General features: G+C 43.1%; 1 protein-coding gene across 1 annotated transcript in view; it reads right to left on the reverse strand.

Annotated features, from left to right (window-relative positions):
- LOC120940612 (cadherin-10-like) overlaps positions 1–22912 on the reverse strand; it is a 571924-nt gene that overhangs the window by 183305 nt on the left and 365707 nt on the right. Inside the window, exons 3-4 of the mRNA XM_040353567.1 lie at positions 21063–21357; positions 11451–11570 (exon numbers count right to left, since the gene is read on the reverse strand). Coding sequence (XP_040209501.1) covers positions 11451–11570; positions 21063–21357 — 415 coding nt within the window. The remainder of the gene's footprint in view (positions 1–11450; positions 11571–21062; positions 21358–22912) is intronic.

Raw genomic sequence — 22912 nt, forward strand, 5'->3', positions numbered from 1 at the left:
TCCACAAAACCCCTACACAGGGCAGGTAAGTTTGCCATGTTTGTTAAAAAGAAGACTTTACAATCACTTTAAGACTGATAACTAAGCAATCAAAGATTCCTGATCGCTCAGCTCCCAGTCCTCAGTCTGCAGATAGCCATTGACTGTCAGTCACATGCTCTCTGCTCTGCCACTCCAGAGCTCACTGGCCTAAGAAGGGGCTGCTCAGTCTCCCAGCAGCTTGCTGAGAGGCTCAGTCACCTGGTAATCCAGGCATTTGGGTGGATCCCGACTGTACCGACAGTGGGCAGGCACCACCTACATACTCACTAAGGAAGTTCTAATCATTGTCACCTAAAACAGAACATCTGATTCTAATTTAATAGCTTTGAAGTGGGGGTAATTGTTGGTATGTACTTACTTTATCAATGTGAGAAATCTGCAATTTCATTCATTAAGACTACAGGTATGGGAACAGATACACACGTGAAATTTGATATGTAATTTTTCAAGTGTATCACCTTTTATCTGGAGGCACTGTTTGAATAAAGATATGTAGCTAGATTCACAAAGACTTACGACGGCGTATAAGTAGATACGCCGTTGTAAGTCCGAATCCACGCCGTCGTATCCTTAAGCGTATGCTCAAAACCATTTCCTGGGGGACGTGATGCGGACGTGACGAGTGCGTAGGTGGGAGGTGCCGCGCGCTCCATGGCTCGAGGTTGCGAGCAGTGGGGATCCGAGGACACCAGCAGCTGACCGGAGGATGACAGCGTGAGAGGCTGACATCCGGAAGACCGGAGCTGGAGATCTAGCCCTGCGCAACACGACCCTTAGCTCAGCCGAGACCCAGGACGCACCCGGACGCGTGAAGAGGCGAGCTCGGCTCGGGACACAGCTACTGCACATGAGGAGGAGGAGAGCAGCGGAGGAAGCCGGAACAGTCAGGCGGGCTGAAAGCGTGGGTCCTCCGGTTGGGTGAGACGCTCAGTAGAGCCGAGCAGGGTCGGGTGCCGTCCCGATCCCCCCCCTCCCCCCCGGGGACATCCTCGCCCCCCCCCTGCATAAACCAGTCTGGTTTGGTTTAAAGAAATAGCATTATGTCAAACCCCAATTGGGAAAAAAAAAAAAAACCCTGGTTGGACTGACAGAAACATGTGGTAATTTGTCAGGATATTAAACAGGTATGTGGTAATGAAGGATCTGCTGAGATAAGCACTGAAACTAGTACTAGTATTGAAGCTTGCTACACAAATGGCATAAAATCCACTCCTTGAATATCCAAAAAAGGGGAACTGTGATAGACCTATGCATAAGAGGACATTAATTAGATAGCCCCCCTGGACAGGGAGCCCAGGGACGGACGCTGGGCAGAGATTTGGGGCAGCACCTGAGAAGTTGGTACCGAAGGTGAGCGGCCCGAGGAGCAGGGTTCATAGGTCATAAAAGACGGATACAAACACTGAATCTCTTTGGATACCACTGGCTATAAAACTACTGGTGGCTGTGAGACGCGGGTATAAAGCTGGTATAATCCCAGCTCTTAAAACAGCGCCTAAGATCGGGGGACGGAGAAATTGAAATATTAAGAGCTCCCTGTTTTTTCTTCTCTTCTTTTTTTTTTTTTTGTCTCCCCTGCAACATATATAGTACCGGTCCTGATTTTGGGTAAACGGATAAGTAAATCTGGTCGGTGATATAAAGTAATACTTGCCTGGACTTTGGGAACACTGAGAAAGGGGAGAGGGAGAAAAAAAGGAAAAAAGTTGGATTGTGATGGAATGCAGTGAGTTCCTTTGATTTTGGGAGTACCGATAAAATAATTGCCTCGATCTTGGGAGCTCTGATAAGTAAGTCCTGACTATGATGTAATGCTGCGACTAAAGAGGGAGAGAGATAAACCGGTATTAAACCTATTAAGCCTTTACTGACTAAGGAGTGTAAAACCCTCATACAGGGTGCAGTCACAGTATTGAATCACATAGGACATTTGTGGAGCATTTCCCATTATAGAGACTCTGGGCTGGGATTTACGGGAGAACATGTTCTACACTGTCCCCGAAGTAATAACGGTTTAGCGGTTATAACTACACAACCCGGTAGGATACACCTGGAGTAGGACTCAAAGGTGGCTGGCCTATAGCAGTCTACCACTTGGTTGGGTGGACATTCCAGAGCAAGGAGGAAAATACCCCTAAACTACATCGCTGGCATACCCAGCATAAGAGGATAAGCGGGAAGATACGGCAGGCCTGACCATAATAGTTATTGAGTGATTGGTACAGATAAAACCTGAATGGGAAAAGGGGTAGACTGGCAGTGGTGACACCCCCGCTCTGGGGTCCCCCCTTTCATTGGCCCCTCTTTACGGACCTCTCCCTTGTTGCTGTTTCCAAACTGGGGAAGAGAATTAGACCCTCCAATAAAATGAATGGAGCTACGAGAGGCGATACTACTAAACCAACTAAGAATAATTCGGGGAATAGCTCCATTCAGCAATATATGACTCAAGAAGGGACCCTTAAAAGTCCAGGACTCGCAAAGAAGACTGAAAAGAAGAAGAGCGATAAAAAGAAAGGGGTAGATAGTGCGGAGAGCTCTAGAAGTGAAACGACACTAGAAAGCGAACAAGAGCAAACAAATGCAGAGGAGCTAGCCCAAGATACACATCCCCCTACAAAGGCAGAGATGAATGCAATGTTGCAGAGGATGGAAAACGTCATGGAAAATATTATAAAGACAGAAATTAACAAGGTAAGAATAGATCTTGGAGGGCTGCGTGAAAGAGTGGTCGAGACGGAAAGGAGAATAGAAGAACAGGACCAGGAAATAAACTCCCTGAAAAAGCAAGTAAAGGCCCTGACCGAAAATCAGCGATTGACTGCATATAGGATCGAGGACCAGGAGAACCGCAACAGGCGACAGAACCTCAGAATCAGATCGGTGGTAGAAGATAGGGATGAAGATCTCAGAGATATCATGAACACAATTTTTAATCCCCTACTGGAGAGATCAGTAGAATCCAAGCCCCTCAAGATCGATAGAGTTCACAGAGTGGGGAACCCCCATCAGACAGAAAGATCCAGTCCTAGGGATGTAGTGGTACGTTTCAGGAACTATATCGATAGAGCAGAAATTTGGGGACGACTTAGGGGGAAACCCCCCCTGAAATATAGAGAGACTAAACTACAGATATTTTCTGATTTGTCGAAAGAAACGCTAGAAAGGAGAAGACACCTGAAACCCCTCTTAGAGCTGATGCGGGCACAAAACATAAAATATCATTGGGGTTTTCCGGCGTGCCTTATAGGCATAAAGGGGGGTAAAACTGCACGACTTAGGTTCCCGGAGGAACTCAAAGATTTCTGCTCAAAAATGGTCTTGACAGTTCCAGATTTACCGGAGTGGGCGGGCTAGTGGGGCTTGGGTTAGCCTTGAATATCAGGGGGCTGATTGGGGGGGGGAGGGAGAGGGAGGAGGAGTCAATGGAGTGCATTGAGCACCACCACGAAAGAGGAGCCGAGGATGAAGATGACGAGTCTTCTACCAGCGGCTCCCAGGCCAATAGTGGGCCAGGGGGGGGGGGGAGGGGGGGATGGGGAATTGGGAGGGGGGGAAATGGGAGGTGGGGGAAGGGAGGGTAATGGGAGGGGGACCATCTGAACGACTCCACAAGAATTCTTTTCAAACTCAAAAAAAAAAAAAAAAGAGAGATAAATGACAGATATTAAGTTCTTATCATATAATGTAAAAGGATTAAACTCCCATATTAAGAGACATAAAATTCTTGCCGAACTTACGCAGTATAAAGTAGACATTGCCTACCTACAAGAGACCCACATTACCTTAGAGTCTAATATAAAGCTGTTTTCATCTGAATATCCCGTCTGGTATTATGGAGATACAGTCTCATCGAGATCTCGGGGGGTTGCCATAGGATTTGCAAGAGGAGTTAGATACACACTGGTGGACAGATTGAATGATCCGGAGGGGAGATTCTTGTTCTTGAAAATAAAACTAGGAGAGGAGGACTACACTCTGGCAAATGTGTATGCACCCAATGTGAATTCGGCTAAATATATTAGTAAAATCCTCAGAAAATTAAACAATTTTGAAGAGGGACATGTGGTGTTGATGGGGGACTTTAACTTCTGTATGTGCCCGAGCCTCGATAGTACGTCCCATGCTCAAGGGAATAACGGTGAGCACCTTAAGCTACTGAAAAAACAAATGACACAAAACCAAATGGTGGATGTCTGGCGAATCCTTAACCCCAAGACACGAGACTATACGTTTTTTTCCCCTGTGCATGGGACGTACTCGAGGATCGACTACGTCCTCGTAGACCATAGACTTTTGGAGAGGGTGGTCGAAGCAAGTTGTGAGATCATAACGCTATCAGACCACGCCCCTATAACCATGAAAATAAGCACATCCATGCAAAAAGGCATTCTACCTGAATGGAGATTGGATGAAAGTCTGTTGAGGGACGAGGTTGTGGTCGAGAGAGTACAGAAAGAATTGGAATGGTATTTTCAGGAGAATGACAAGGAGGGAATCACAGGAGCAACCCTGTGGGACGCCCACAAAGCATATATAAGAGGGATTTTTATTGCAGAAGGGGCAAAGAAAAATAAAATAAGAAGGAGTAAATTAAAAACACTAAAAGAGGAGATATATAGGCTGGAACAGGGACATAAATTACAGGGCCAAAAGAGGGAAATACTCCGTAAGTTAACTTTAACAAGGGATGAATATAAAGCCCTTGCCGGGCAAGAAACCAAGAATTTCATAGACAGGGTAGAGAGTGAAAGATATGTCTGGGGAAATAAACCTAGTAAAAACTTGGCCAGAATGGTAAGAAAAAAGAAAACCAGGAACTTTATCGAAAAAATCAGGAATGGGGATGGGGACTTAGTATACGCGACAAATAAAATAGCAGAATCTTTTAGAAGCTATTACGAAAAACTATACAATGTCCAACAGAAGATCAGGGACCCTGCCGAAAAACAGGATAAGATCAGGGAAGTATTACGGCAAACTAATCTACCGAAGATAGAAGAGTATGAGATAGAAAGAATGGAGGAACGTATTACTGAACAGGAGATAAGTGAGGTCTTAAAAAATACTCCCAATGGGAAAAGCCCGGGACCAGACGGCTTCACGTCGGCCTACATACAAAGGTTTAGTACTATCTTAGTCCCTAGACTATGTCAATATTTCAATGGGTTGGGGCGAGACTATGAGATGAGCAGAGAGGCATTAACAGCTACGATCACTGTCATTAAAAAAGAGGGAAAGGACAATACGAATTGTTCAGGGTTCCGACCTATCTCACTCCTGAATGCAGATACCAAACTGTATGCAAAAATTTTGGCCGAACGAATGAAGGGGGTGATGACTGCCATTGTCCACCCAGACCAGGTTGGTTTCATACCTGGGGGGGAGGGAAAGGACAATGGGGTCAGGGCACTTCTTCTCATGGAGCAGATCAAAGAAAGAGGGACCCCCGGTCTATTCCTGTCAGTAGACGCTGAGAAAGCGTTCGACAGGGTAGACTGGGGGTTCCTGATACAAACACTAGAATGTATAGGAATTGGCCCAAGGATGATCAAATGGATCAAAACGCTCTATTTCCACCCATGTGCTAGGATCAAGATCAATGGATCTTTATCCGCACCCTTCGAGATGAGAAATGGAACCAGGCAGGGCTGTCCCCTGTCCCCTCTTCTTTTTGTCTTATCATTGGAACCCCTGCTGGTAATGGTCCGACAAAATCCAGAAATATATGGAATGGAGGTTGGAGAAGATGAGCACAAATTATCCGCCTTCGCAGACGACATTCTATTTTATATAAGTAGCCCAAGAGTCACTCTCCCGAAGTTAATAGCCACCTTAAAACAATATGGTGAGGTGTCAAACTTCAAAATGAATACAGAAAAGACAGAGATCCTAAATATCAACATTCTTAAAGAAGAAGAACAATATCTGCGGAAGAAATATAATTTTAAATGGCAAAAATAAATAAAATACCTGGGAATAAAACTGGCAAATACCATCAAGAAAATATATAGAATAAATTTTATCCCCCTGCTCAACGAAATAAAAAGTGAAATTAAAAACATATTTAATAGACCAATTTCGTGGTTCGGGAGGATAAATGTAGTAAAAATGGTTCTCATCCCAAAAATTCTATACAAGTTTCAAATGGTCCCAATATACCTACCACCGTCATTCATCAAAATAATTAACTCCCTCATAATGAATTATATTTGGAATAATAAAAAACACAGGGTGTCTGCTCAAATCCTAAAACGGGCCAAGAAAAAGGGAGGCTTAGCTGTACCCGACATCAGATTGTATTATAATGCTTCGGTTCTCTCACGGGTTATAGAATGGGCTAAAGAATCCCAGGACAAAAGATGGATAAATATTGAATGCACATTAGCGAGGGCACAGTTAGGGAGATTAATTTGGAATCCACCACAACACAGATCCTTACACACCTCAACACACACAATTACTCATAATGCATGGAGGATCTGGGATAGACTTCACAAACAATTAAAAACAGAATTCAACTCACCCTTTATTGATTTAAAAGAAAATGAATATTTCATTCCAGGGACAAAAGAAGTAGGGGGAAATTGGATCACAAATAGAACACAGTTAAAAGATATAACACTAGATGGCAAAATTAGGACACTTCACGATATTAAATATAGGATTGGAATTAGGGCGCTCGACGAGTGGAGATACTTGCAGTTAGTGTCATTCGTCAAGCGCCTACCACACCCTTTGAGGTCACAAGAGGATTACACCTTATTGGAACAATTGTGTAGCATCGAAAGCTCAAAAGGAAATATATCTAAAATCTATAATTACTTGCAGAAAACGGAAGAGTTGGACACGCTAAAATACATCCAAAATTGGGAAACAGACTTAGGGGTCCCAAGGGGGAAAACGACCATAGGAAGAATCCTGAAAATGACTCACACCTCGGCAGTAGATGTAAGAACCGCCGAGATGAACTTCAAATGTTTGACGAGGTGGTACGCCACCCCAGATAAAATGGCAAAATTCAGAGGGGGAGAGTCAGAGAAATGCTGGAGAGGGTGTGAGTCAAGAGGAACAATGGCACACCTTTGGTGGGACTGCCTGAAAATTAAAGCTTATTGGAAAAAAATCTTGGCCCTGATAAAGGTAATAACAAAAAAAGAAGTGGAAGATAACCCATGGGTAGTTCTCTTTCATGGGGGGGAGATTCCAGAGAAGGAGTACAAGGGTTCACTGATCCCTCATTTGTTGAACGCAGCGAAACGATTGATTCCCCTTAAATGGAGAGACGCGAAAAGTCCGCAAATGTGGGAGTGGATCGACTCCGTAGAGGACACTTATAGGAGAGAGAAATTAAAATACGGGAGCTATAAACACAAGGTAGGGGAAAAGGATATATGGGTACCCTGGTTGGAATTTAAAAAGTCCTGGAGGTTCGCAGAAAACCTGAGAGAGGAATAGGAACGCATTTTTCAATTAAGGGAATGAATTCTTATAGTGGAGTCGTGGGATGGTCAAGGGTGGGGGTGGGTAGGGGGGGGAGGGGGGATTTAGTTGGGGAGGGGGAGATGGGGTGCTGGGTATTTCTTTGTCACGCAGATAAAACCTTTTAAAAATTCCGTACTTACTATAAAAGAGTGAGTTCTAAACGGTGAGAAGAAGAGGAAAGGAAAAAAAAAGAAGAAGAAGAAAAAAAAAGGAAGAAAAAAAAAAAAGAAAAAAAAGAGGAAAATATAAAAATAAACAAATAAATAAAATAAAAATAATAACAAGTATAAAAACTTGCAAAAGAAATACACCACAAATGATGCTAAACCAGATGTAGAGACGGAATTATGAATAAAATCATGAGCAAGTCTCTCGCTGTGGTGAAGTCTGAAGTGGCAAAAAAAAAAAGCGTATGCTCAAATTGAGATACGCTTCTCTGTTGCTAAGATACGACCGGCGTAAGTCTCCTATGCCGTCGTATCTTAGCTGCATATTTACGCTGGCCGCTAGGGGCATGTGCGGCAACACAGAGAATATGCAAATGAGCAAGATACGCCTATTTACGAACGTACGCACGCCCGTCACAGTAAGATACGCCATTTACGTAAGGCGTTTTCAGGCGTAAAGATAAACCACCAAAAAGATGGCGCAGCCAATGTTGAGTATGGACGTCGGGACAGCCGTCGAATTTCACGTCGTTTACGTCATTTGCGTAAGCCGATTCAGAATGGGGCTGGGCGTAGGTTGCGTTCACGTCGAAAGCATGGAGTTTTGATACTGAGCATGCGCGCGCATGCGCCGTACAATCAGTGCTTCATTTACATGTATGGTAATGAATCGTGAATCCATACAACACGCCACCTACCTGCCTATTTTGAATTAGGCGGGGTTACGCCGGGCCATTTGCGCTACGCCGACGTAACTTAGGAGGCAAGTGCTTTGTGAATACAGTACTTGCCTCACTATCTTATGTCGGCGTAGTGCAAATGGGATGCGCTACGCCAAACTAAAGATAGGCGGCTCTACCTGCATCTGGCTAATAATGTTTGCCCAATCTTTGCCCAATCAAATATGTTGAAAAGGGTCAACATTTTTCATAGAGTGTACTTACTTTTTCACATGACTGTGTGACATAATTATCGTGCTGCACGTACAGAAGCCTATTTTGACATCAGACCTGTAGGAGGGATTTGATAGGTCTACGCCACTACAGGTCCTACAAAAAATTACAGGAGAAGGGAGGATGCAAGACTGCTCATGCTGCACAAGGAAAAAGAGCAGCAGTGAGTGATCTTTATACAGGAAGTTCTTGCATAGGCAATATTTTATCCTGGGTTGCTCCACCAATCTGAAAGAAATACAGAAAACTCTCCAATATTCAATGGGAACCCACATGATTATTGTATTTGGATGCTATTTGTTTATCCCAAAGCTAAGATTTAAAGTATAGTTCAAAAGGAATCCTGCATATATTAAAAAGTGGCACATTTTTTGCTTAGTGCTGATAAGCAGAGAATGTAAAGATAAAAAAGGATGTTGGCTAGGGTGACCAGACATCCCTGGTTGAGTACACTGTCCCTGGTTTGGTCCCAGGATTGGATTTGAACAGGGGCTAGGGGCAATTTCAAAGACAGTCAGTGCAGAATAATAAAAAAAAGATCAGAATTACACCCCCCGCTCTGCCGTTCCTACTAGCTTAGGGGGTGTCTTTTTTTCCATTATATGTGCCCCTTTCTGAGGATCATGTGCTGGTCGGAGCAGAGGGAATATTTCTTCAGTTTTGGGTGCATGCCCATTCAGCTCTGCTTGCATGTTCTTCTGCCTTGGCTCATGTCCCAGTCAGCCGCCTGCCTGCTTATCACCTTGCCTTCCCTGGCAGAGTGATCTTCCTCCGCTCCCCACCCAGTAGTAGCTAAGGTCCAGAGAGTAATGCCGCGTACACGTGATTGGTCAAACTGATGAGAACGGTCTGATGGACCGTTTTCATCGGACCAAACCGATCGTGTGTGGGCCCCATCGGTTATTCATCCATAGGTTATAAAAAAGCAATCTTGTTTTAAATTTACCAATGGATACCTAACCGATAGAAAAAAAATGATCGTTAGTAGGCACAACCATCGGTTAAAAATCCACGCATGCTCAGAATCAAGTCGACGCATGCTTGGAAGCATTGAACCTAGCTTTTTCCAGCACGTCGTTGTGTTTTACTTCACCGCGTTCTGACACAATCGTTTTTTTAACCGATGGTGTGTAGGCACGACTGACCATCAATCAGCTTCATCGGTTAACCGATGAAAACGGTCCATCAGACCGTTCTCATCAGATGGACCGATCGTGTGTACGCGGCATAAGACTTGACAGACTGTGGGTCGGGCAGCAAAGGGCAGAGAGTTGCTAATTGTCACCATTACTAGTAAAAAAAAAAAAATGCCCCCGGATTTAATTTTAAAAATCTGGTCACCTTAATGTGGGCTATATGGAAGGGCTGCATCTTTTACCTATATCTAAAAAATCTTGAACTCTAAATATAACTCTGAAATTGATAAGTATAGGTACATTTTGTCCTTAGTCAGTAGTTACTTCTTTACTTCTCTGATATTAGCAAGGTAAAGTGGAATCTGATATGTTGCTGTGGGTTACTGAACACCATGGGCCAGATTCAGAAATAGATACAACGGCGTATCTCCTGATACGTTGTCATATCTCTGAGTTCCGATGGTCGTATCTATGCGACTGATTCAGAGAATCAGTTACACATAGATATCCCTAAGATCCGCCAGGTGTGAGGCCCCATACACACGAGAGGATTTATCCGCAGATACGGTCCAGCGGACCGTATCCGCGGATAAATCCTCTCGAGGATTTCAGAGGATTTCTATGCGATGGCGTGTACACACCATCGCATTGAAATCCGCGCTGAAATCCTCTGCCGATGACGTGTCGCGCCGTCGCCGCTATTATGACGCGGCGACGGGCGCGACGCTGTCATATAAGGAATTCCACGCATGCGTCAAATCATTACGACGCGTGCGGGGAATCCCTTTGGACGGATGGATCCGGTAAGTCTGTACAGACGAGCGGATCCATCCGTTGGAATGGATTCCAGCAGATGGATTTGTTGTGCATGTCAGCAAATATCCATCTGCTGGAAATCCATCCCAGGGGAGATTTCTCTGCGGATAAATATCCGTTGGCGTGTACACACCATAGGATCTATCCGCAGAAACCCATTTGATGGGATTTATCTGCGGATAGATTCTATGGTGTGTATGGGGCCTAAGTGTTTTACACCGTCGGATCTTAGGCTGCAATTCCAGGCTGGCCGCTAGGTGGCGCTTCCGTATTTTTACGTGAGGAATATGCAAATGAGGAGTTACGCCGATTCAGAAACGAACGACCGCCCGGTGTTCAGCTTTTTCCGGCGTATAGTTACCCCTGCTATATGAGGAGTAGCTAATGTTAAGTATGGCCGTCGTTCCCGCGCCGAGTTTTGAAATTTTTACGTCTTTTGTGTAAGTCGTTCGCGAATACGGCTGGACGTAATTTACGTTCACGATGAAAGCATGACGAGTTGCCGACGTCATTTGGAGCATGCGCATTTACGCTACGCCGCCACAACTTTACAGGCAAGTGCTTTGTGAATACAGCACTTGCCTGAAAAACTTGCGGCGGCGTAACGTAAATGAGTTACGTTATGCCAGCAGAAAGATCCGCTGATCTTTCTGAATCTGGCCCCATGTATTTTTAGCTTTTTTACTGAGTTACAACTAGTGCTACTCCAGGAAATACATGTTTACAGTCATTGGAGGTGGCCAAATGTTATGTCATTCAATATGTACGCATGAAATTTCTATAATTTAAGTACTGCAATACCTAATATGTTCTGTAACCAACATGTGTTTAAACAAAGTTGACACACTAACCTGTTTCAGATTCCACAGAAAAATATGGTTGTCCCTGAAGTATGCTGTAAATAACTTTGGCACTGTTTCCATAGGAAGGATCATCTGCATCTACAGCAGTAACTTGCACAACAAAGGTGCCTGGATGTAAAAGAAATCAGAAAATGATTAAGAAAAAACATTTAATCCAGGAGAAAAGATAGTTAATAATTACAGATTTTCTCATAAGCTTAGTTATGGGAAAACCATATACTGAGAAAAGAACCCTGCTGATATAAAGATCATTTATACTTATGTGCGAAACATACAAATACAGTACAAGCAATTATGGAAATCACCAAAACTGACCTTTATTAAATTATTCAGTAAGATAGAATGTGCATAGCATCAACAAATAAATCATATTTGACCAATCTGACTACAGTAAACTGAAATATCTTTGCTATGTGTAACTGCACTTTGTGCATCACCATTACTCTTTGCATGGATTTACCGAATGGATCTGTGAGTATCTAGAGAGCTGAATCACAGTATCAAGTTGGCCAGAAGGTCGGAGTTGGCCTTTAGCAATAACATAATGGATTTTATGATGTACTTGTCATCTTACTATGACCTTAGATCCCAAGCTAACATTCTCTATCCTGTATTTCCATATTTATTTTTCATTCTGTTACAGACCAACACATAAAATAAACTCGCTGTCAAATTATATTTAGGTTCTCGATATTTCATTCATAAAATAATCCTTCCTCTGTTTGAAATGATGTAAAATAACATATTGGTAGGTCTTTTTTGAACAACACTCGCCAAGAAAAGAGCACCAAAGTATTATGTGGCCTTGGCTCTAAGAGTTTGTCAGGTTACAGTGCATGCACCTGAGGATTTGATGATTTATTCATATAAATAAATAATCACACTGTTTCAAGCCAGGTCCACGGGTCTAGATGCTGAACCAAAATTACAAGTGACCTGCTGTAAAAATAACTCTTTTAGACCTTGTCCTGTTCTTTGCAACCTTGTTTCCTGTGATATTCACCTCTGTTTGATCTCAGCACCCAGTCTGTGATTTCTTCAAAGTGAGTGCCCTTTCTTTGTACTACATGTGGCTAGCTGCAATTTTAAACGCTCCTGTTCTTTTCAGCTGTCCAGTTAATATTTCTGATGTTGTACTCTATGTCCTCGTACAGAGCCATGTACTCTAGAGGTAGATTATCGTCACAATGCTATAACTACTTTCAAAGAACTCAATAGATTCCTTGCATAACTCTTCATGCTAAAATAGTGCTTGTACATTTACAGGTACACTGTACAATCAAAGTACTTTTTTTCTTCTTCACTATAATAAAATTACACTTTTATGTAGGTTGAAAAGGTAAAATAGGCTTAGGCCCCGTACACACGGTCGAATATGTCCGCTGAAACTGGTCCGCGGACCAGTCTCCGCGGACATGTCCGACCATGTGTACGGCCTAGCGGACAGGTTTCCAGCGGACAAAAGTTTCTTAGCAAGCTAAGAAACTTGTCTGCTGGAAACATGTCCGTCGGACATGTCCGATGGTTAGTACACCTAATCGGACATGTCCGCTGGTTATGACGTGTAACCAGCGTCCTGAAATCCCGCGCATGCGTCAAATTGATTCGACGCATGCGTGGAAGCATTGCACTTCTGTGTTTGAGAACGTTGGTGTCTTCTATGTCACTGCGTTCTCTGTCCACGGGGATTTTGGTCTGATGGTGTGTACACACATCAGACCAAAAGCTCCCAGGAGACATGTCCGATGAAAACGGTCCGCGGACCTTTTTCATCGGACATGTCTCCTCGTGTGTACGGGGCCTTAAGATATGCACGTACACATCTAAACAAATCAGTAAGGGAAGTGGCTCGCTTTCACCGATATTCATGAGCTTGGTGGATTTGTTCAGATTCAGAATACTTTATTCATCCCACAGGAAATTTATGTGCAGATTCACCCAGTAGATTTTTTTAAAAATCATAATGCACTACTTCATGCCTTGGTTTTAAGGCTTAGAAGGGCCAATAAGGGGTTTTTGATACTCCAGTCCCCTCATTATCAAAGGGAGGGCAAAGGGCAGCCAAAATTGCAATGTCTTGGAGGCTGCTGTATGAGAAGTATAAATAAAAAGGACAAACTGCATATGGAGAAATTAGGGTCAGTTAGGGAATGGAACTATAAAGCTGGAGTTTGGCCTCAAAGTGGTTGTAAACTTCAGACACAAAATATGAAAAAAGCACATCCTTCTATATTGTGCGCTTGACTATCTTCAAATCTCTTATGCCGCGTACACGCGACCGTTTTTCATGATGGGAAAAATGCTATTTTTTTTATTGGTCGTGTGTATGCTCCAGAGAATTTTTCTAGCCGAGAAAAATGGGCAAAATCTTTTTAGAACATGCTCTATTTTTTCTCATTATTTTTCACGTCGTTCTTTTTCACGTCGTGAAAAATGATCGTGTGTACACTTTAACGAGGGGTAAGAAAACGTGCATGCTCAGAAGCAAGTTATGAGATGGGGAAATTAGCAAAAGCAGCCCAAAGGGTCGTGCCATTTGAATGGAACTTCCCCTTTATAGTGCCGTCGTACGTGTTTTTCGTCACTGCGCTTTGAGCGAGCATTTTTTTTCACGAACGTGTGTATGCAAGGCAGGTTTGAGAGGAATCACGACAAATCACGTTGAGAAAAACGTTGTTTTTTTGCATGACATGAATAACGGTCGTGTGTACGTGGCATAAGTGTCATTTATCTTTCTGTTATCAGCATTTAGTCACTATTGCCAGTTTTTCCCAACACCAAGAGCTAAAAAGGTGATGGGGAAGGGAGCTGCAGTACACTGCCTGCGACTTATATTAGGTGGGAACAGACTAAAGCCTAGTACGTCTGATATTCTCATTGTGTTTACAGGCCTTAACTGACACTGACATCACTAGTGACACAAATACAGTGATCAGTGATAATACTATATAGTGTAACAAGTGTTATTGTGTTTTATGTGCTGCTTTTTACTGAAAAATGTATTTGTTCCATCTCCCTGTGCACCCTGTACCTGAAAGAGGCCAGCGATGGATAGCTATGACATTGTGCCTGTAGGAAACACCCATCCAGAGTACAATGTGGGCGGGTGGTCTTAAAGAGAATATGTTTGGGGTTCTCAAAGCACAACATTCACTTGTTACTGACCACCTGTGCTAGATGTTGCCATTTGTTTCAAGCACAACGCTGCAATATTTTAAAGAAAACTAAAACTAAACGCAAGTAGTCTCTGACATGTCTAAATTTTTGTGTTAGAACCTCTACCTGTCTCTAGTAAATTTGGGCTTAGTATTGCTCATTCAAAGTGTCCTACTGCTGTCAATTGTACATTGATGTGTCACCTGCAGTCCCTAAATTATTAATAAGAGATCCAAAGAAATTGTCCAATGACAGGACAGATGTGTATCAGCAAAAACAGGGACAGTCTCAGAAAACCACTGTCAAACTTAAAGGCACGCCACAAGCATTTAATTTAACCACTTAAGGAGCAGCCCCCGCAGTTATACTGCGGCAATGTGACTCAATACCGCAAGTTACCGTAGGTGTATGTCGGCTCGTACACAGCAATTTGTGGGCTCCCATTGGCCAGCGGAGGAGCCAATCAGCGATGTCCGTCTGTGACCCGCAATCGTTCCCTGCAAGTGTAAACAAGGCAAATCTCTGTTCTGACAGGGGAGATCACACAGATCCTGTCTTTCTCCTGTGCAGGAAGATGGATCTGTGTGTTTCCCCAGTTACACAGTGCCCCATACAGTTAGAACACACACTGAGGGAACACATGTAACCCCTTGATTGCTCCTGATGTTAACCCCTTGCCTGTCAGTGTCATTAGTAGAATAAAAGTGCATATTTTTTAGCAGTGATTACTGTATTAATGTCACTGGTTCCCACAAAAGTGTCAAAAATGTCAGTTAGGAATCCAATATGTCTGCCGCAATGTTGCAGTCCTGCTAAAAATCGCTGCCATTACTAGTAATGCCTCGTACACACGATTGGAAATTCCAACAAGAAAAGTTTTATGTGAGCTTTTGGTTGGAAATTCCGACCGCATGTAGGCTCCATCAGACTTTTTCTGTCGGAATTTCCCAAAATTTGAGAGCTGGTTCTCAATTCTTCTGACAAGAAAAGTTCCGATCACCTGTATGCAATTCCGACACGCAAAAAAACATGCATGCTCGAAATCAATTCAACACATGCTCGGAATCATTGAACTTCATTTTTCTCGGCTCGTTTTAGTGTTGTACATCACCACGTTCTTGACCGTCGGAATTTTGTGTGACTGTGTGTATGCAACACAAGTTTGAGCCAACATTCTGTCGGAAAAAAATCCACGTTAAACTTGTCGGAATTTCCGATCGTGTGTACGCGGCATAAAAATAAATAATAAAAATTACATAAATGTATCCCCTATTTAGTAGACACTATAACTTTTGTGCAAACCAATCAATATATACGCTTATTACGATTTTTTTATATAGCAGAATACATATTGGCCTAAAATGATACTTCTCATACAGCAGCCTCCAAGACATTGCAATTTTGGCTGCCCTTTGCCCTCCCTTTGATATTGAGGGGACTGGAGTATCCAAAACCCCCCTTATTGGCCCTTCTAAGGCCCCATGCACACGAGACGCTGCTAAACTCTAGTTCAGAGGCATTTGGGCATTTTTTTCAACTGCCCCTGAACACATTTAATGTTATCCTATGTGTCCATGCACACAATCATGTTTTTTGGCATTTTAAAGCAGTTGGGTTTATGTCCGTTTTTTCAGACGCAAAATTTTGGGTTCAGAAGCGTTTTATTTTTGCGTTTTAAACTTTGGGAGGGTCTACAATGTCTTTGAGATAATCACTGACAGCCGCAAACGCGGTAAAACGCTGCGCAATTCGCGGCAAAAACGGGCGTTTTAAACGCCGGTTTTTGCCTTTGAAATCGTGAGTTTAGAGGTGTTTGTAATTGCTTCTCGTGTGCATGGGGCCTTAGCCTTAAAAACAAGGCATGAAGTAGTGCATTATGATTTAAAAAAAAATCTACTGGGGGAATCTGCACATAAATTTCCTTTGGGATGAATAAAGTATTCTGAATCTGAACAAATCCACCAAGCTCATGAATATCGGTGAAAGCGAGCCACTTTCCTACTAGAGAGATTGCTGATTTGTTTAGATGTGTATATCTGTAAGCCTATTTTACCTTTTCAACCTACATAAAAGTGTAATTTTATTATAGTGAAGAAGAAAAAAAGTACATTGATTGTACAGTGTACCTGTAATTGTACAAGCACTATTTTAGCATGAAGCATGACGAGTTATGCAAGGAATCTATTGAGTTCTTTGAAAGTAGTTGCAGCATTGTGACGATAATCTGCCACTAGAGTACATGACTCTCTACGAGGACATAGAGTACAACATCAGAAATATTAACTGGACAGCTGAAAAGAACAGGAGCGTTTAAAATTGCAGCTAGCCACATGTAGTACAAAGAAAGGGCAGTCACTTTGAAGAAATCACAGACTGGGTGCTGAGATCAAACAGAGGTGAATATCACAGGAAACAAGGTCGCAAAGAACAGGACGAGGTCTAAAAGAGTTATTTTTACAGCAGGTCACTTGTAATTTTGGTTCAGCATCTAGACCCGTGGACCTGGCTTGAAACAGTGTGATTATTTATTTATATGAATAAATCATCAAATCCTCAGGTGCATGCACTGTAACCTGACAAACTCTTGGAGCCAAGGCCACATAATACTTTGGTGCTCTTTTCTTGGCGAGTGTTGTTCAAAAAAGACCTACCAATATGTTATTTTACATCATTTCAAACAGAGGAAGGATTATTTTATGAATGAAATATGGAGAACCTAAATATAATTTGACAGCAAGTTTATTTTATGTGTTGGTCTGTAACAGAATGAAAAAAAAAATATGGAAATAAAGGATAGAGAATGTTAGCTTGGGATCTAAGGTCATAGTAAGATGACAAGTACATCATAAAATCCATTATGTTATTGCTAAAGGCCAACTCCGACCTTCTGGCCAATTTGATACTGTGATTCAGCTCTCTAGATACTCACAGATCCATTCAGTAAAAAGCATGACAGGTCCTCTTAAATATGATATCTGGGGTCAAAAAGACCTCAGATCTCATATTTAGACTAAAATGCAATAAAAAACAAATTATGTCATTCTAAAAAAAAAAAAAAAAAAAAAAAAGTCCCTTTAAGAGCTATGGGCGGAAGTGACATTTAACGTTGCTTCTGCCCTGGAGTGATATGGAGATGGGTGGGGGCCATCTTCCCATCACTCGTCTCTTTTCCTTTCCTTTTCAATCTGCAACTCTATAATTTTCTGTAAAATGCAATGCAATATGGCTACCTGGAGGTGTTCTGTACACAGATGGTGTACAGAACTTCCCCCAGATATGCCATCTCCTGCTTGTGTGATTGACTGATTGACTTTCCCAGAAGTCTCCACTAAGTTACAAATTCAGTTTTGAGCATCCCCTGCAATAAAAATTAAATTTTTGGTGAACTACTCCTTAAAGGAAAATATGTCTAAAGCAGGCATGTCCAAAGTCCGGCCAGCGGGACAATTGCGGCCCGGTTTTGAACGGCCCGCCTGGTTATCTACACATATATATCTTTTGTGGCCCCCAGCGATCTCCCAGCGCCAGGGCCATAAAAGATATACTGTATTCATCGGTGTATAACTTTTGTGCGTGTTATACGCTGATCCCTGCTGCTTGTGGGTGAGGAGAAGCCCAAGCCGAGTACGGTGTGTACTCGGCTAGGCTCGGCTCCGCTCGTAGTCACGCCCAGTCCCACCATTGGACGTGTGTTATGTCAATCATAGAAGCCGGGCCAAGGGGCGGGACTGGGCGGGACTGCAAGAGGAGCCGAATACCGCCAAATACACAGGACAACTCGGCGGCAACATTTAAGCTGGCTGCAGATGGACACTTGAGCACGCTGGCTGCAGATGGACACTTGGACACACTGGCTGCAGATGGACACTTGGGCACACTGGCTGCAGATGGACACTTGGGCACACTGGCTTCAGATGGACAATTGGGCACACTGGCTGCAGATGGACACTTGGGCACTGCTGATCATTCCTGGCAATGATAGGTGCTGCATTCCTGGCAATGATAGGTGCTGCATTCCTGGCAATGATAGGTGCTGCATTCCCGGCAATGGTGAGTGCATTCCCGGCAATGATAGGTGCTGCATTCCTGGCAATGGTAGGTGCATTCCCGGCAATGATAGGTGCTGCATTCCTGGCAATGGTGGGTGCATTCCCGGCAATGGTGAGTGCATTACTGGCAATGATAGGTGCTGCGTTCCTGGCAATGGTGGGTGCATTCCTGGCAATGATAGGTGCTGCATTCCTGGCAATGATAGGTGCTGCATTCCTGGCAATGGTGGGTGCTGCATTCCTAGCAATTGGGGATCTGCAGATGGGCACTGACACTTATTTTGCTTCACAGTTCTTTATTTAAAAAAAAAAAATAGTTTTTTTTCCCCTGAAACTTCCCTCTTAAAGTGAAGGTGCGTGTTATACACCAATGAATAGGGTATATCCAAATAATACACCTAAACTCATCTCTTCACCACACACAGCCACAAAGGCAAGAGAATTATTGTTAAGTGGTGTATAAGTGCTCAAATGAACACACTTAGAACAAATTTTAATGGTTCAAAGGATGTCAGGCAAAATGGTCGGCCCTCGAGCATGTTCACTTCATCATATCTGGCCCTCTTTGAAAAAAATTTGGACACCCATGGTCTAAAGTGATGCAGACCCTGCAATTGTCCGCATGTGTAGCAGCTGACTGATAATTATAAAACCACTCCCATACAGATTCACTTTGAACATGGACACAGACAAACAAACAGCTATTTCTCCAGGATAGCATAAAGTAGGACTCTACAATGTAGTTTGTTAAAATCCTTGCAAAGTAAGAGGGGAATCTTTTCACAAAAGTGAAGTGGTGGTAAACCTCCGACATAAAATATGAGCAAAATGAGCACTTGTTATTTCTGTCTGCTGTCTCATTCATCTGACACCAAGAGGTAAAAAGGTGACAGGGGAGGAATCCCCAACTGATTGATGGCCTCACCTCTGTTTGTGTGCTGTGTGAAGGGGGGGGTGTCCCTTCCCTCCATATAGCTCCCAGATATCCTCATTGAGCTCTGTAGAGAATAAGTTTAGACTCCCGCCCTTAATTTCTGGAAGCTCAGATAAGCTTTATAACTTCTGCACTTTGAATGTAGAGAAGGGGAAACTGCTGATACATGGGTACAACTAATGCAGGAGGATTGTTTAATCTCTGTGTACCACCTGAAGCCAATCACTTCACTGAGTATATGTTAGGGTCTGATGATCTAGTATAAATAGATACTAAACACTGTGATATTATGATTCCTGTGCAGGAAGGTCTATGTTAAATGCTATATGCTTTAGAAGCTATTAATATTAACTAAATAAAGTGACATGAGGTTACCCTCTTATTGACAATAACCTTTTTTGCAACACACTGATTTCAGTGAACTTCTAAAAGGGCATTTGTCATTACGGATTTAATTGTACACTAATAACCTCTAAGGCCTCGTACACACGACCGAACATGTCTGCTGAAACTGGTCCGCTGACCAGTATCAGCAGACATGTTCGGTCGTGTGTACGGCCGACCGGACCGGATTCCCGGCCTAGCGGACAGGTTTCCAGCGGACAAATGTTTCATAGCATGCTATGAAACATGTCCGCTGGAAGCCTGTCCGTCGGACATGTTCGGTCGTCTGTACGACTCACCGGACATGTCCGCTCGGCCGAAAGCCCTTGCATGCGTCGAAGTGATTCGACACATGCGTGGAAGCATAGACCTTCCAGGGCATAGACCTTCCAGGGTCGCGCACGTCGCCACATCATCGTCGCGGCGACGGCGCGGCCACGTCACCGCGTTCGCTGTTCGCTGGGAATTTGGTCTGATGGTGTGTACAGCCATCAGACCAAAATCCGTCAGCGGACATGTCCGATGAAAACGGTCCGGCGGACCGTTTTCATCGGACAGTCCATCTGTGTGTACGAGGCCTAAATCACACATCTGGACACATTTTTTCAGGTTATTAAAAAGGTAAAATTTTCAGAATCATGACCATAATTGGTTAATGGTGTCACCTAGAGTAGGATCCCTGCCATCTTTTTTACCATTTCAAACAGAAGTTGGTGGAGATCTGTCATATAAAGAGGGTGGTGATAACACTGCTAATGACAGACCACTACCAATATTTGAGCAGGCAGATGAACTGGTCAAATACATTTTTTCTACCCACTTGCTAAATTACAAGCAGGATCCCTTCAGGTCAAACTCATGTTCAACCCTGGAGACGTATCAAGAGTTTTCTTTAGTGATTTAAATAGTACAAAAGTCATTGGATTGACATAGTGGCCAGGTAACTATTTTTAAATACGGCAGCCTACATATTTCTTTCTGAACAGGTTTCCTTTAACGTTTCATTTCTGGGTCTTTTAATCTCTAACATACCACTGATATTCTAAATGCAAGCTGGGAGACAAATACTTTACTTACCAACATCAGACATTTCAGGGACACTGGCAGTATAAATGTGTTCTAGAAAAGTTGGCTCATTATCATTAATGTCATGTATCTTTATGACAAACTCTGACTCCGGTTCCACAGGTCTCCCCGTCCTTCTATTTATTGCTTGGGCACGCAAGGTGTAATAGGCTTTTTCTTCTCTGTCAATGCGTCGTGTGGCATGAATGTCACCTGTTCTCTCATCAATGACAAAAAGAGTTCCTGCTCCATCTCCTGAGAGAATATATTTCAAGCTCCCATCACTTCTGTCTTGATCTGAATGAAGCTGTAGAAAAAATAAATAAAAAATAAATAGCACGTGGTTATATGTAATATGTGCACTTGCAGCATATGTATAAATTCTGTTTGTATACAGCAAATGAAATAGTTTCTTAATTAGTTGCCCTATTGCAATAAAGCCTTAGAAGTATTGACATGTACTAAGGGATATACAGTATCCAAGCTGCAATTGCTGACCTATTTTTGAAATGTGAGATGCCTGTCTCTCTCTGTGCTCGGAACTTTACTGAATTGGAACAAGTATATCTCTAGTAAAGTCAGAAATCCTTATCTGCAGATGTTCTTGGTCAGTGAATCATAATATATTAGGGTAACTGGATCGGCACGACAGTTAGTATTAGTATTTTTTTTAAAAGATCAGTAACCTATTTTTACATGTTCATCCCAGTACAGATTTCCAGATTTAGGCAGATTGGCTAATACCTTAGCTGTAGCTATTTAAAAATAATCTAAGGCATCACTTTTCATTTTACATAGAAATAATGGCCCAGATTCACAAAGCACTTACGCCGACGTATAACAAGATACGCCGACGTAAGTGCAAATGTGCGCCGTCGTATCTGTGCGCCGGACCCACAAACTAAGATGCGCCTAAAAAAAGGCTTCATCCCGCCGACGTAACTTGCCTATGACGGTGTAGGGTGGGCGCACATTTAGGCTGGATACATGGTGGCGTTCTCATTGATTAGCCATTCAAATATACAAATGAGTGAAATACAGCGATTCACGAACATACGTGCGCCCGACGCAGTGCGCATAAGTTGTACGTCCGGTGTAAAGTTATTCTCCATAAAGGAGGTGTAACCCAGCAGCAGACATGCAAAGGTCTGCACCAGGGAACACAAGCCGGCGTATTTTACGTTGGACGTGTCTGACTGGGCGTAGGTTACGTTCACGCCGTATGCAGTGATCCGGCGTAGTTTAGGCAGTTGTTGTGAGCATGCGCAGGGGGATGCGTCCACGTTTTGGCGCATGCGCAGTTCGTGATACGTATCTGGCTGGCGCTCGGCCCATCATTTGCATGGGGTCACGCCTCATTTGCATGGTTCACGCCCACTTCCACCTACGCTGGCTTACACCTTCGAAACCCAGCGCAGCGTTGGGAGCACTGGCTTGGTGAATTACATGCTTGCCTCTCTGCACTGCATTGGCGTAGCGTACATTGTTTGCGCTATGACGGCGTAATGTGCGCCCGCTCTCTGTGAATCTGGGCCAATGTTTTTACATCTGGGGCAGCTCTGATGATAGGTTTGGGTCCTATTTTTGAGTTGCTTCCAGCAGCTTTCTTTCAGATTTAAAAATTTCAAGTGAACAGGATAATTATTTTTATCTACTTTACTGACATAATGACAGTTCAGGTTGAATTTGCTGACTTTTCTTGTCTTGTTAGACATCAGAAATTAGAAAAACGAATGCAGTACTTGGCCTATATTGATGATGTAAACTTAACGTTTAACACTATGGTTGGGTTAAAGGGTGTTTTTCTTTGGTAAGGGCTACCAGGGTGGTATGAGAGCGAGAAAAAAACATGTTCATTATAA

This window comes from Rana temporaria, chromosome 5 (assembly GCF_905171775.1).
Source record: "Rana temporaria chromosome 5, aRanTem1.1, whole genome shotgun sequence".
NCBI lineage: Eukaryota > Metazoa > Chordata > Amphibia > Anura > Ranidae > Rana > Rana temporaria.